Here is a 16,408-nt window from a genome sequence, read left to right as displayed (position 1 = left end):
CCCAGAGCTTAAACGCCACGAATTAGGTATTTGCGGCACTCTGGAAGCACTGGGAGGGAGGAGGAGGAGTTGGTAAGTGTGGCGGGAAAGGGGGCAGAGAGCGGAGGTTGGCACCGGTGAATGCTCCGCACTCACTAATTTTTCCCCGTTGGTGCTCTAGCCCCAGAGCACCCAGGGAGTTGTCACCTATGCCAGACCACAGATGTTGTTGGACCAGAGTGTGCCGGATTAGAGAGGTTCAACCTGTAATACTGTTGAAACATTCATTTTCCCGTTTCCCATGAAACACTTCACTATCACTAAATTTGTAGCTATAATATTTACAATATTTTTGCAGCAGAGATTCCTCAGCTATAGAAATCTTGTTTTTTATGCTCACCCTGGTTAGGCAGGAAACTTTGGTTGATGTCTGCATAGCACCAAGGCAGTGTAATTCCATTTGTGCTCCCATTGAGTGTCTAATTTTGTATTATTAAAACAAATGGTTATCTCTTCCTTTCTCTACCTGCAGTGGAAACAAACATCTTATTGAACAGCTTACAGTGTTAACTTTCAGTTGAACATTTGTCAAATAATGTTCTGTGAATCCAATTCTTTCTTTTAAAGAAAGATAATAGAGAACATGCAGTTGACAAGATTTACATATTTTATTTAACCAACGATCCTGTCATGTGTTCTTCAGCCAAACTGGAAATTATAGATCAAAACAGATAATGCCTAAAAGCCAGTTGCACCCCATCCACAATATCTTTTTTTAAATTGCCTATTGACATTTAACAGTCATTACAAAGTAAGTGAAGACTTGTATGGGAAGTGTGATACCCTTTCTTGCACATGCACAGGGGGTGGAGGTTATGTCTACAGAGCAAAAAAAAACTTGCAGCTTGCACATGCCAGTTGACTTGGGCTTGGGCTGCAGGATTGTTTAATTGGTGTGTAGACTTCTGGGCTTGGGCTGCATGGATTTTGGAAGATGAGATAATTCAACTTTGGTAAAATAAGTAGAGAATCTGAAGTTTCTCACATGTATTACTAAATAAATTGTGTGAATATAGTTGTGTAAGTATTTAGGAAATACATGAGTGTGGTTCATTGTGGTTCATTTCTGTAGTGACTAGAGGCTCCAACAAAGAGAGAGGCCCCATTGTCTTAGGCAATGTACAGTCACATAGAGATGGACCCAGCACATGCATGCTTACAAGTAGAGCTAGTCAGAAAATAGTCTCCAGTTTGGCCCTGTCAAGGCTGCTTCCCCACTTTGAACTTTAGGGTACAAATGTGGGGGTCTGCATGAAAACTTCGAAGCTTAACTACCAGCTTAGATCTGGTCCGCTGCCACCATCCCAAAGCTAATTCCCTTCCCTGGGTAGCCTTGAGAGACCTTCACCAATTCCCTGGTGAATGCAGATCCAACCCCCTTGGATCTAAAAACAAGGAAAAATCAATCAGGTTCTTAAAAAGAAGGCTTTTAATTAAAGAAAAAGGTAAAAATCCTCTCTGTAAAATCAGGATGGGAAAATAACTTTACAGGGTAGTCAAACTTAAAGAGCTCAGAGGACCCCCCTCTAGCCTTAGGTTCAAAGTACAGCAAACAGAGATAAACACTCTAGCAAAAGGTACATTTACAAGTTGAGAAAACAAAGATAAACTAACATGTCTTGCCTGGCTGTTTACTTACAAGTTTGAAATATGAGAGACTTGTTCAGAAAGATTTGGAGAACCTGGATTGATGTCTGGTCCCTCTCAGTCCCAAGAGCGAAAGAGCAAACAACTTCCCAAACAAAGAGCACAAACAAAAGCCTTCCCCACCCCCCACCCCCCCAGATTTGAAAGTATCTTGTCCCCTTATTGGTCCTTTGGGTCAGGTGTCAGCCAGGTTACCTGAGCTTCCTAACCCTGTACAGGGAAAAGGATTTTGGAGTCTCTGGCCAAGAGGGATTTTATAGTACTGTACACAGGAGAGCTGTTACCCTTCCCTTTATAGTTATGACAGGCCCCCTCTTCTCCCCCCCCCAGTCTGTTTTTTCTATCCCCTTTCCCGTTCCCCCCCACCCCCCAAAAAAAATTGTTGTGGAAAGCAGGCACCTTCTGCGAAAAATGTTGCTTTGTTAAATAGTTTCAACCAAAAACATTCGTTCAGTCCTATGTACAATCTAAGTGGACAGCAGTCAAAGTGTGGGAGAACTGAGGCACACAGAAGTTGTTACTTTCCCAACAGTTACACAGATGGTAAAGTTTGTGATGCACATACTGTGCATGAGTGGGGAAGCCAGGAATTATATTTAATTCCCAGATTTGCTTTTCTAAGACCCTAGTGGCACTCTGAGCTAAGTCCCTCCTGAAACCTGATCCTTTTCTTCCAGTTCTAGTCATACTACGTAAGTGATTACATAGGTCACCTCAAATGAGCGCCGTTAAAACTTTCACACTACACCATCATGTATTTTGTATATACCACAGAATACCTATTTTAGGAGAGTGTTTGAGATATAAAAAAAAAATATTGGAACTGCCTCTTATCTCTGTTTGAAATGTCTTGGTTATTAGTGGTGACAATATACAGATTACAGAGAGAGCCTTAAAAACCTATGAATTACCCAAAACAACTTTTCTAGAACTAAAATGGCACAGTTTAACACTTGATACTTAGGGTCTCTCCAGGGTTATATGCAAATGTTGGACCCATTAGTGAACTGAGAATCTTCCTTTCTCAATGGCTTAAAGTCCCTGATTCTATCTCTGCAGGGCTTTAAGATATCAGACTTACTAATAGTTATATTTATGTATTTACCATACTGCTGGTACAAGGTTAATCTGATCTGTTCTGGGTTTGTGGCAGGAGGAGACATTTCTGGGGTGTGTTGGACATTGTTTTAAATGTAAGGCAGCCTTATTTAGTTGGTCAGGGTTTTGGGATGTTAGAATAAATCTCGGGAAAAAATTTGTGCACCAAGTTCAGAACAGGCACTCACTGGTCAGAATAATTTTTTAATTCACAATTCTTGTAGTTTATCTCACGGATATGTGCTGGAGGTGTGGAGGGATATCTCCATATACTCTGTGTGTGTGTGTGTGTGTGTGTGAATATATGAAAATATTAAGACTGAGGCTTCAAAATTAATCACACAAGTCAAAGAATAACAAAGAAAATTGTGAACTGCAAAGCTTTTTCAATATATATAGTATAAAATATGGATTTGTGCATGCCAGTTTGCTGGTTTGACTGTTTTTGCTTGTTGCTGATTTGGATATATCTGGGATGTCAAGTCTGGTTTTGCTGGAGCACTTCCTGGAAGTGTAATATGAGCTCTCACACCTTAGCTGAAAGGATGAGAAACTGAATCTGTAACAAAAATGCCCTTTCTTCAAAATGTTCATTTGTCAATTAAGTTAAATGGATACTAAAAACATTTTATTTGTTCTGACAAAACACCCTTTCCTTTCAATTGTTCAGCTTTCAGTCCCTTGACTCTCTAGTGATGTCATCTCACTGGTGGTTCAATTGCTATGATAACGTCAGGCAAGGAAGCACCTGAATGTCTAATTAAAAAATGTTTAGGCAGGAGAAATAGAGAGAATTGCCTGGAGAAATATTTAAAGACTTCTGGACACCTCATAATGAAGCAAAATATGAACACAAGCCCAATTTTTCCCTCTTCTGGTCACCTTTACTCTGCTTTGTGTGTATGAACTACAGTACAGAATTCATTTAATGAATCATAATTAAGGCCTTACCAAATTCACAGTCCATTTTGGTCAATTTCACGGTCATAGGTTTTTTAAAATAGTAAATTTCATGATTTCAGCTATTTACAACACCATGAATTTTCAGATTTAATTGTAGAGGTCCTGACCCAAAAAGGAGTTGTGGAGGGTGTGTGTGTAAAAGGTGGTTATTATAAGAGGGTGGTTGCAATACTGCTACGCTTACTTCTGCGCTGCTGCTGGTGGCGTTGCTGTCTACAGAGCTGGAGAGCGGCAGCTGCTGTCCAGGAGCCCACCTCTGAAGGCAGAGCCATCACCAGCAGCAGCACAGAAGTAAGGATGGCATGGTGTGGTATTGCCACCCTTACTTCTGCACTGCTGCCTGCAGAGTTGGGATCTGGAGAAACTGGAGAAATGGTCTGAAGTAAATAGGATGAAATTCAATAAGGACAAATGCGAAGTACTTCAGTTAGGAAGGAACTATCAGTTTCACACATACAAAATGGGAAATGACTGCCTAGGAAGGAGTACTGTGGAAAGGGATCTGGGGGCCATAGTGGACCACAAACTAAATATGAGTCAACAGTATAATGCTGTTGCAAAAAAAGTGAGCGTCATTCTGGGATGTATTAGCAGGAGTGTTGTAAGCAAGACATGAGAAGTAATTATTCCCCTCTGATTAGGCCTCAACTGGAATATTGTGTCCAGTACTGGGTGCCACATTTCAGGAAGGATGTGGACAAATTGGAGAGAGTCCAGAGAAGAGCAACAAAAATGATTAAAGGTCTAGAGAACATTACCTAATAAGGGAAGATAGAAAAAAATTGGATTTATTTAGTCTGGAAAAGAGAAGACTGAGAGGGGACGTAACAATTTTCAAGTATGTAAAGGTTGTTACAAGGAGGAGGAAGAAAAATTGTTCTTAACCTCTGAAGGTAGGACAAGAAGCAATGGGCTTAAATTGCAGCAAGGGAGGTTTAGGTTGGACATTAGGAAAAACTTCCTAACTGTCAGGGTGGTTAAGCACTGGAATAAATTGCCTAGGGAGGTTGTGGAATCTCCATCATTAGAGACTTTTAAGAGCAGGTTGGAAAAACACCTGTCAGGAATGGTCTAGATAATTAATCCTGCCTTGAGTGCAGGGGACTGGACTAGATGACCTCTCGAGGTCCCTTTCAGTTGTATGATTCTGTGATTTAGAAAAGCTTGACTTGCACAAGTCCACGGGGCCATTCTCAGTGGTGGCAGATGACAGAACAAGGAGCAATGGTCTCAGGTTTCAGTGGGGGAGGTCTAGGTTGGATATTAGGAAAAACTATTTCACTAGGTAGGTGGTGAAGCACTAGAATGGGTTACCTAAGGGGGTGGTAGAATCACCATCCTTAGAGGTTTTTAAGGCCTGACTTGACAAAGCCCTGGCTGGAGTGATTTAGTTGGGGCTGGTCCTGCTTTGATCACGGGGTTGGACTAGATGACCTACTGGGGTGTCTTCCAACCCTAATCTTCTATGATTCTTCTGTGACATGTTTTTCATTGCCGTGAATTTGGTAGGGCCCTAATTATAATCTTATTTCTGCTGAACCCCACCACATTAAGGTTGAATAGTCGGTTGTGAACAAAACTGTTTATCCTGTAGGTTTAGTAAGTAGTTATATTTTGCTACTAAGTCTCAGATCAGATCTCCATAATTTGACTGCTGTCTTGTTTACAGGAATGGCTTTAAAATGAGCAACAGATCTTTAACTTAAATTGCCCCAATTCAGGTCAGGCAAAGATTTTAGTTTCCTTGCCTGGTTTGTTAAGAATATTTATTTGGCATGAACCTTTTTGAATCCTTACAACACTCTCCAGAATAGGGGATTGGATAATAATGGGATTTGGAATCTCTTTAGGTCTCATTATAAATCTGATCCGAGTTGGGAGTTGAGTGAAAATGGTTACCCTTCTGACAGCTTTTGTATAGACAATGTGTAATAAGCTGTTTAGTCCTGTCCAGTTTACACCACTACAACTGGCACTTATTTGCACCATTATCTCTGCTCTTATCTGATAAGCCAACCATTAGATGGGTACAGAGGCTGAACATCTCACTTCAGGTCAGAGTGACAAGGAATGGATCACTTGATGATTTAAACCTTATTTTGCAGTTACTGCAGTGTTAATTTCTCTAAGCAAATGCATTTACTGTGACTGTACATTGGTGTAATGGAGAGCAGATTTAGACTTTCAGTATTCAGGGTTGATGATTGTGCGCCTGCCTCATTCAGTGTACAGGTAGGCAAGTGTGTAGTCAACAAGATCATGGATTGTACGCACCTGGAAGTATAATATTGAATGATAATTTTTTACATATTAAGACAGTCTTCCAGATTTGAATCTGATAAAGAATGCCATATAACGTTGCCATGCATATATGCACAGTGATACTTAGACCATTGGAAGATCATTTTAAAAAAAACCCCAAAACTTACTTTAATTTACCACATGTTTGGAATTAAGATTTTTCAAACTATTGTGATTCTTCTAAATCAAAGTGAATCTCTATCAGTAGGTACATGTTTAATTTAAGGTCCCTCTCCTACGTCAGAGGGGATAGAAAGTGAATCTGCTTAAGAGTTATTGTTTAAATAAAGATTGCAAACAGTTGTTATAATGGCAAAAATATGTGGGAGAAGTATTTTGTTTGACCATAAAGTAACGAAAGAATACATGTGCAATTTAGATTCTTAAACAACCTATTTTTTTCAAGATGCAGTCTGGTTAAATTTTGTGTTTTGGCTTTGGTAAGACTTTTCTGATAACAAGCAAGTGAATGTATACCTGCATTATGACTGAGGAGTCCTGCAAAAGGGGTGGCCACACATTTCTTGCCGAGTGAATGTTTGTCGGGTTACAAAGATAGACAGGCATTGGAAAGCAGCTGAAGGAAACCAACCAGAATGGCTCATACAATGTATTGTGCTGAAAATTACAGCAAATTGAAGTGCACATAGTGTGGTAAAGCATATTTGGAAATGTTTGTTGTATAAGAGCTGTTCATTTGACACCTTATCCCTGATAGTGGTGTGTTCAACAGAAGTGCTTCCATTCAATCTGGTGCTATGGCATAATGCTAGCACATTACATTTTAGCTTTTGTTAAATTAGCTATAGTTATCACTTTTTATAGCAATTTTGCCATGGCAGGTCTTCAATTTATAAACCTCTATTTTAGGTTTCATAATCTGGCTATTAAAAATAATGCCCCAGACTTAATCTTGACATGGAAGGCTTCAGCTTGTGAGAAAACATGTCTGCAAAAATTTTGGAGGAGAGAAATAATTACTGGGTCTGATTGCAAAAATATAGCACAGTTAAATCTTCATATTTTGCACTTGGATAAAGACCTTTTAAAGAGGAATTCATCTTATTGCTGAAATTAAAAACAGGCTTTGCATTTCTTCAGTCCGTGTGTGTTTACACATTTTCCCTAAATTTAATTTAATTAATTGAATCAGTAAAGTATTCCCAGTCAGTGCATGTATATATTACGAACGTGTTTTAGTTTGTGTGCACTGTAAAATATTGAACACTTTAAAATAGGATTTACATAAATGCAATATAATAATGTCCAATCTGACTGAATACAATAATAGGAGTTTACAATTAGGGTGATGTTTGACATTTCACTCTTCAACACTGAGGCACAATTAGTTGTTAATCTTAAAATTCCAAACTGCAACTGTTGTTAGCCCCAGATAGGGCCCCCCAGAGGATTCAGGGGGCCTGGGGCAAAGCAATTTTGGGGGCCCCTTCCATTTTAAAAAAAAGTTGCAATACTATAGAATACTATATTCTCATGGGGGCCTCTGTGGGGCCTGGGGCAAATTGCCCCACTTGCCCCCCCCGTCCCCGAGCGGCCCTGGGAAAAATAAACATTTAAAAATCTTCCGCATCTCTGCACAAACCCAGTTTTGAGAGAACTTCTTTTCAAGTCACCTTTACAAGGTATCACTGGTTCTCAGCATCAGCTAGTGCTAAAAGGCACTAAAGCTCATTAAAAGGGTTGGACAAATATTTTCCGTCAAAACTTTCTTTGGATCGAAAACCAGGGGTTTTTAAAAAGCTGAAATTAGTCTGCCAAAACCTGGACATGGTTTGGGGTTTCAGAAGTGTGTGGCCAAATATTTGCTGCTTGCTGTGTTTTATTGTTTAAAGAAACAATAAAAAAAATTCTGCTTAAAAAAAATCCAAAACTTTTGAACCACCTCAGCTTGTGACCAAACGCCTGAGCCCATCCAGTCAGAGATTTTTTCCAGGTTTCTGATACTCTGATGGCTTCCTTGACTCATATCTGTCTCCATAACTTTGGGTTCATTTAGGTTAGAACATAAGAATGTCCATACTGGGTCAGACTGAAGGTCCATCCAACCCAGTATCCTGTCTACCGACAGTGGCCAATGCCAAGTGCCCCAGAGATTGTGAACCTAACAGGTAATGATCAAGTGATCTCTCTCTCTCTCCTGCCATCCATCTCCACCCTCTGACAGACAGAGGCTAGGGACACCATTCCTTACCCATCCTGGCTAATAGCCATTAATAGACTTAACCTCCATGAATTTATCTGTTTCCTAGAGACTGGCTCCATGGGGTCCCTCACAAACTGGAGATGGTTACTGTGGGTTTGTCTTTAGTATAGCTTATGTACATACTCCACGAACTGAGCATTTGAGCTTGTTCCAGAATCTGGGATGAGCCTATGTTGTGAAAACTGAAATGCTCAAAATAGCACATGCATGTGAATAGACACAGGGTGCTAAAATTAAATTAACCCAGGGGTTCTCAAACTGGGGGTCGGGACCCCTCAGGGGGTCACGAGGTTATTACTGGGGGTCGCAAGCTGTCAGCCTCCACCTCAAACCCCGCTTTGCAACTAGCATTTATAATAGTGTTAAATATATAAACAAGTTTTTAATTTATAAGGAAGGATCGCACTCAGAGGTTTGCTATGTGAAAGGGGTCACCAGTACAAAAGTTTGAGAGCCACTGAATTAATCCCTGTGGAGCCTCGGGGAATGCAGGGGAGAGGGGTCTCCCTTGGTACGGTTAGGAAGGAGGTAGGTAGTGTATGATATTGCTCTTCTCATGTGATCCCTCCCCCATGGCTCTCTTGGCTCTATCACTGTTAATCTAAAGTGGCTAATTTTTAAATGAAGCTACCCTCCCCTGACATGAATCTCCCTATGGCACTAAAATTAAATGTAGACTATAATTTGGTATTTGAGAAGTGAAAGGGATGGTAGCCCTAAGGGAAAAGATAACCGCTTGGCTCATTGTGTTAAATAGCTGTCTACAAGCCTCAAACTGCTGAATGAGCTTTAGGGTAGGGAAGGCTATGCCTCCCCAAACAGCCTGGCCCTGCCCCCATCTGACCCCCATCCACTTCCTGCCCTCCGACTGCCCCCCTCAGAATCCCCGACCCATCCTGTTCCTTGTCCCCTCACTGCCCACCACTCCGGGACCCCACCCACCACTAACCCTCCCAACCCCTATCTCCCCCCCCCCCCCCCCGCCCGCCCGCCGAGTCCTGACAGACCCCCGGAAAGCCCACGATCCAACCCCCCGGTTCCCCGTCCCCTGACTGTGGTGCCCCCCCTCCCAGCAGCGCTGTCCAGGGCCGCTCCTGAGTTACCACCCCCTCTCTCGGAGCCTCAGTGAGCCTCATCTAGGAGCTGCCCTGGCCCCTGGACAGCGCTGCAGCCGCATGGCTCCGGCGCAGCCCTGCCCCCCTACCACGCAGCTTTGACTCAGTGGGAGGAGCTCAGGCTACGCTGCTGTAGCACTGTCCAGGGCCACTCCTGACGTGGCACGCTGAGGCGCCGGGGGATGGGGGAAGGCGGAGGCGGGGCTGGGGGAGCCTCAGACCTTCTCGTGAGGCCGGGGCCCCTGCAGGGCCCGGGGCAAATTGCCCCACTTGCTTCCCCCTCTGGGCGGCCCTGGCCCCAGATCGATAAGGATAGAAATACTGGTCTATGCAAGACTAGCTTCTGATAGAAAATAAAGGCACAATTAGTCAAAGGAAAAATTGTATGCAATCAGTCTTCAAGATGCTTATTTTTGAATCATTGTTCACCTTGTTCATCAGAAATTTCTCTTGTTTTTAGTCTGCACTGAACTTTGCCTACATCAGAGCACTTCAGATAATCTGTAGCATCCTGTATTTTTTACCAGTGCCATGACACATTTTTCTGGGAAGAAAGAAATATATCCATCCTATTTGGACAACTGACTAATTTGGGCAAAAATCAGAGGAGCAGACCATTTCAGCACTACATGGTCACAGTTTAGTACTTTCTAAGAATCACGATTGGCTAATCATTTGGGCGAGGCATTCTTTCGTCCTATCTCAGGAGTAAGCCACATTCACTATCTAGTTAGACAGGATGTTGGTCAGAACTAAAAATTGTGAAATTAAAAGCTTGGGTCACAACTCCGTCTGCCTCCAAGGTGACCTCAGTGTGCCTCATCTCTGCACTCTGTAAGTATGTATCCAAGTATTACTCCTGAGGGAATTCTGCACCAAAAAATTAAATTCTGCACACAATATTTTAAAATTCTGCAAATTGTATTTGTCAAATAAATGTGGAGGCTCCAGCATATGGCGTAGGGGAGCACAGGCCACTAGGTGCACAGAGGTGGGAGATCAGTGTGCTGCACGCGTGGCGGCATGGCTCCAGGGGAGGGGCCAGTGGCTTGCTGCACTTGGCCCGGCACTCCGGCACGAGAGCGTGGACTTCGCCGCTTGCCGCACCGGGAGAGTGGGGCCATTTGCCCACCCCTGCATCAGGGGGTGCCTAGGCACACCCCGTGCGCATGCCTATGCTTCAGCCCCCGCGGGGGTGGGGGGGGGGGAGTGGAGGGCGGAGAAGAGCGGGCCAGGCTGGGCAGGATTTTTAGTGGCACACTGCTGCCTGCCGTGACTCCATTAAAAAAGTTGTCTCGCATGCCATTTTTGGCATGCGTGCCATAGGTTGCCAACCCCTGGGCCAGACCTTTGTAATTCCATTAAAGCAATATAAAAGCAGCTGTTTAAGTAGAAATATAAAACTAAAATGAGCCTTGGCCAAATATGTAGTTGAAGGACAAGTGCAGATCAAGACAGCAACCAAACATTCTTTTCAAAATCTCAAGCTAGAATAAGCATTCATTGAAAAAATTTTTGTTAACTTTAAATTAAAATCCTTTGTAGTAATGATGTGTAAACTTAAGTTTGGAATCCATTTCTAAGTAAGATTTTCACTTCAAGAATGGGGAAAAACAAACAAAAAAGAGAATCAATGCCTATTACACAGGACACTCGTGCAAACATGTTCTTGAAGGGTGGTACCAGAACACTCTGATAACACATTCCCCAAAGATAAGAGGAACACATTGACCTTTGAAAGATAAGGTCAGGATGACAGTGTGATGGACAGATATGTTTTGATCAAACCAACATGTACAAGGTAGAGGGTAGTAGCTTACCATGTTAGAGGGTGGCAGCTAACCACATCAGAGGGGCAACTTGTTTGTATCGGTGTATAAAATGGAGTCTCAGAGGAATGTCTTTGGCTGGTCTAAGGGACAGTGGAAAGTCCCACTGCTGACTTAGTTGGTCTATTGTGATGGGTATACATGTGGTCCCGTAGATACTAGGACCTGTGCTTTGTTAACAGTAAACCTGGCCGGGTGCTTTCACTACTGAACGGGTCTATGGTTACTGGGTAGTTCGATTGGAACCTGTTGTACAGGCTATCTGGCCAGAGCCAGGGCAGCGCACAGAGAGAACACACACGCAGCCAACATCTGACAACACAAGTATTATAAGATGTGAATTTTCTTGAAAACAAACTCTAAACCTGTGGCATGTATTTGTTTAACTGGACTGAAACTATTTATCATTAATGAAGTTTTTGAAATTTTTCAAATTTTGTTTGTTGGAATGTGGTGTTTCTTTAAAAAACAAACACACTCAATTTCGAGATCTTTGGATTTTGCTAGTGTTCCTTGAAAATTTTTATCACAAATGTTATTGAACTATCAAAATCATATTGAAATTTCAGTAACCTTTTCAATAAAATTCACAAACTTTAGGAAAATGATGGAAAATGGATCCTTTTTTCAAATACTGAGAAATGGAAACAACTTGGAAATTCTTTTTTTTTCAGTGTTTTTTCATCCCAGCTCTAGTTATTAATAGAGTTTTTAATACATGAGTGTACAGTTTTCTTGGGAAGTGAGTGAAAGAATAATCTCAATCCATCTTTGGTGTTCCTTTGCTATCACACAGGAAGCATTTTTTTGTAACTACTAAACACAGCTGTTGAGCACTGAGATGTGTTCTTGGCCATAGGCTTTCCAGTTTGTGTTAGAATCTTCAGAAACACATACTTTCTCCTCATACTTTGTCTTGTCACTTTTTTATATATTTTCCAGTAGACGAATAGAAGAACCCTTCGGCCCATCTCTTTCCCTCCCCTTCCACTCCTCCCCCCAACATAGGTTCTGAATTAAGAACTCAGCCAAATCTTTTGGGGGTTGAGTCCTGTTTGTGGCTGCCAAACTGTCTTACTGGTCTGGTTCAAGCTATAGGTTCCTTTATCTGATCAATGTACACCATTTATCAAAACAGCTGTCTTGCATGATCTGCAACTTCACATACAGTAAATGGGCTGCTGCATAGGCATGTTTGATTATTAGAAGGCTCCAAAAACAGTTGTAAAAGTTAACAAAAATTGTAGCGGAAAGAAAGAGTGAAGGTTGATGTGCCACAGGGAGAAATGCATGAAGAAACAGAGGAATAGAAATGAAAAAATAAATATATGTACATAAAATGGGATGAAATGAACAAATGCAAAAAAACCCAACATGGAGAGGAACAAATTCCATCTGAGAAACATTAACTTAAATTTGTAACATAGTGTAGCAGAGCAGTGGCTGGCAATAAAAATATCCTTTTTTTCTTGGCCCTCAGTTTTTAATACACTTTTTTCCATACAGTCTTTGCATGGCACATTTAATTTGCAGTGCACATTGGTGGCTAGTCACTGGTTAGATCGAAATTTATCTTCTCGGATAGATGAGCAGGCAGCATTCATTAGCAAAGTTATCTCTCATGGATGTCTTTGTTTGCATAGCAATTGCTTTCCTTTTTGTTTCTCTGTTTAAAAAAAATGGTTCATTAAACTAACTTCCCCTGAAAAACAAAACAATTGAAATAAAGTAAAAGTGTTGCAGGAAATCCAAATCCTCTTTTTTTAATGTACTGGAAGTTTCTCAAAACCCAAAAACTTACCGGGTTCTCCCTCCCTAATTTTCCAGTTTATTCAACCACTCCATACAGACTGATAAAAGTGCTTTGTTTTCCTCATAATTGTACAATAGTTGTGTTTTTCTAATCTCTCTCAAAGGTGGTGTTGTAGAAGAGGCCTAGCATCTCAAATATTGAATATTAATCAAAGCAGCTCAGTTTTGTTCTTTCTCTTTTCTATAGAAGGGTATCTGAAGAATTTTTACAAATTTTTATCTTGGAAATTAGTTTATTCATTATGTTTAATTTTAGGAAATGGTGCTCTTGCAGAACATTCTGAAAATGTGCATATTTCAGGAGTGTCAACTGGTAAGTCATTTTTTGTAATGTTTAAATTTCATGCATGACTTAAATGGTAAATATTGAAAGCCACCTGGTATCTTAAGAAGAGATATTTGGCTATAAAAATTATTACTGCCTTTTGCAGCATGTAATAAGGAATGAAGCAACTGGAACATGGAAAAATTCTCATAAGATAAAATTGATACCTGCATGCTCATGAACAGATTATGCTTTTCTAAGTGGACTGCTTAATTATTTTTCCATACAAACATTGAACTAAGAGAAAAGTTGGTTTAAGTTGAATTGATATTTTCTTTCCACAGTAAAGTTTTGTGAAATGAAATTTATTGAAATGTAATTTTCGACATTCTTGCTATCAAAGAATAACAAATCCAGAAGTTATACATTTTGCTTGATTAGATTGACACAGTACCTGAAACTACTGTTCACTTGACTGCACAGTTTCTTTAATAAAAAAAAAGAGAGAAATTTGCAGCTCATGAAATTGAGGAACTGATAGATGCTGGTATAATACAGGCCATAGTGTGGACAAGCAGTGCTAAAGGGTTGCTACACTCCTTTCCCAATATACTATACCACAATCCTGCCTGCACCCATCTAATTATTGTAGTTCTTGGGTCTTTCCTGAGGAGTAACTACCATTTGGGCTGAATTGTGTGTTTGTGGTGTGGACAAATGTCCACGAAGGACTAGGTGACACTCAAGTAATCTTGATTCAATCTTCATAAAAGGCTAATAGATTGAAACGCTGTCAGGTGGGCTGTGGGCAGAGTTTTGCACGGCTTATACGTATATTTAGGATATTTGTACTCTAGAGAATTAAGCCACTGGTAAACATACAGATGAGAACACCTATGTAAGGACCGATAATGCAAATTGGCTGTTCAGTTGCAGTTTTACCTTGCAACCATCTCTTCGCTGTACTGCACAGTTTCCATTACAGTGCTTTCTTGGTATCTATCCCACATTTTCTGGCACATCTGCCCAAAGCAGTGGTGGTGCAGTGTATGCACACCCTATCCCCTTTGAGGTGGAGTGGGGTTGTGGTGGCACCATGGTAACAGACAACCAGACTGTCCTGGGACTCAAAACAGCACGGCTCAATGGTCAGAGTCAAAATGGCTGCCCTGGGGTTCAGGGCTACGCAGCCTAGTTGCCAGAGTCAATATAGCAGCCATTGGGTGCAGGGCTGCATGGGGAAGTGGCCAGAGTCAGGGGCTGTGACCAGCTCTCTGGGGCAAGTACATTCATCACCCAGTCAACGGAGTTCCGACCACAACACCACTGACTTTATACAGGTAGGAGATACCATTCACTCCGCCTCCCTGGGCCACTTCCTACCGTGGTTCTAGAAGCTGTCGTCCAGGTTTCCGGGTTTCCTGAAACCGGACTCCCACTGGTCGACTATAGGTAGCAGGTCTCGGGTCTGGTCCCCGAGATCTTTGGTTCCCACTGTCAGGGGCTGTAGCTACTCCTGGCCTGGAGCCTCCACTGAGCGTGCTTCCTCGTCAGTGGCCAGTCCAGACTGAGGTGAGTTGCTCTCCTTTATACTAACACGCAGTTGGAGCATGCCCAGCAGGGTCTGAGGGACAGGACTTCCTCCGCCCATAGTGCAGGATTAAACCTTTCTTGTCTAGTGTGATGTATGCACACCCCATCACAAGTGGCTTATGGGAGACTTCAAAAAGCATTCCAGAGCCTAGTAAAATTGAAGAGATCTAGCTCCTATAATCTCATGGGGAAACTCCATTAGTTCCTGGGAACCAGCACCTTTTCCAAGTTGTCTTTTGAGAATGGAGGCCAGGATGTAAATTCAGCTTTTGCTCAGTGAAAGAGGTTTACAAAATTTGAAAACCCTATTCCTTGGTGGGTATTTTTTTTTATTGCGATATAGTGTCATGTGATTAAACTTCTCATTTTATATGAAAATACACTTTTCTTTAGGTAAATTTCTGATCAGTTGACCCTCTCCATCATACTACTTACTTTATTTCTATTGCTTGTCAGGTGATGACTTGTCAAGTTCAAATTACAGTAGACCTTTGCTGTCTGTCCTAGTGCTGCTGCATCATCATTTCCTCAGAATTGGTGTGCAAAGTAGTAAAGTGCCATGCATGTTTATGGCATTGTATAAATAATAAAAAGCCCAGATGTTTACAGCTCTTGTGTATAGTCATTGTTGAAAATGGGGTGGACCCAGCCTCACAAAATGTGAAATCTCATGCCACAATGTTTTGTTAACTTGCTGGATTTCTTCTCCTGGACCTCATCCCTTTTCTCCTTGTGACAACCTGCATCATGTGTCACAATTCAGGGGGAGAGAGCACCTGCTGCTACACCTTTTCATGTGTGGATGGGTAGAAAGTGGTGGAATCTTGGGTCAGTCCCCTAACAATCTGACCAGCACAGCTGAGCCAATGCAGAGGGTGATCTGAGCTGCCCTAGGAAAAGGGAATAACACAACTGTCTCTGTGGTGTTAGGGCAGACTGTAAGGGTACGTCTACACTGCAATTAAAAACCTTTGTGTGCAGCTGACTTGGGCTTGGGTTAAGGGGCTGTCTAATTGTGGTGTAGATGTTTTGGGCTTGGGCTGGAACACGGGCTATAGGACTCTGTGAGATGGGAGGATCCCAGGGCTCGGGCTTCATGCTGAGCCCAAACATCTACCCCACAATTAGACAGCCCAAGTCAGCTGGCATGGGCCAGCCGTGGATGTTTAATTGCAGTATAGACATGCCCTAAGGCAGAGGTGAGCAAACTATGGCTAACCCCTGGACCCTCCCAGGCTGTCCTCCCTCCCCCGCAGCCTCAGCTCGATCGCTCCGCCGCAGTGCTCTGGGCGGCGGGGCTGTGAGCTCCTGTGGCTGTGGTGGCGGTGGCAGCAGCGTGGTCCGGTTTCAGCTGGGCGGCGTGGCTGTACCGCTGCCAGTCACCAGTGCTCCAGGCAGCGCGGTAAGGGGGCACAGAGTGGGGGGGTTGGATAGAGGGCAGGGGAGTTCAGGATGGTGATCGGGGGTGGGGGTGTGGATAGGGTTCAGGGCAGTCGTGGGGAACGGGGTTGAATGGGGGCAG

At 42.3% G+C, this 16,408-nt stretch overlaps 1 protein-coding gene across 2 annotated transcripts in view; it reads left to right on the top strand.

Annotated features, from left to right (window-relative positions):
- The window catches only part of LRP12 (LDL receptor related protein 12), a 99,113-nt gene that overhangs the window by 24,709 nt on the left and 57,996 nt on the right, over positions 1–16,408 (top strand). Inside the window, exon 2 of one of the 2 annotated variants that reach the window (XM_005305991.5) lies at positions 13,285–13,341. The exons of the other annotated variant lie outside the window; for it this stretch is intronic. Coding sequence (XP_005306048.2) covers positions 13,285–13,341 — 57 coding nt within the window. The remainder of the gene's footprint in view (positions 1–13,284; positions 13,342–16,408) is intronic. 2 annotated transcript variants of the gene reach the window in all.

Source organism: Chrysemys picta, chromosome 2 (assembly GCF_011386835.1).
Source record: "Chrysemys picta bellii isolate R12L10 chromosome 2, ASM1138683v2, whole genome shotgun sequence".
In the NCBI taxonomy this organism is placed as follows: domain Eukaryota; kingdom Metazoa; phylum Chordata; order Testudines; family Emydidae; genus Chrysemys; species Chrysemys picta.
Note: the sequence above shows the minus strand (reverse complement) of the source record. Positions and strands in the feature narration are given on the sequence as shown.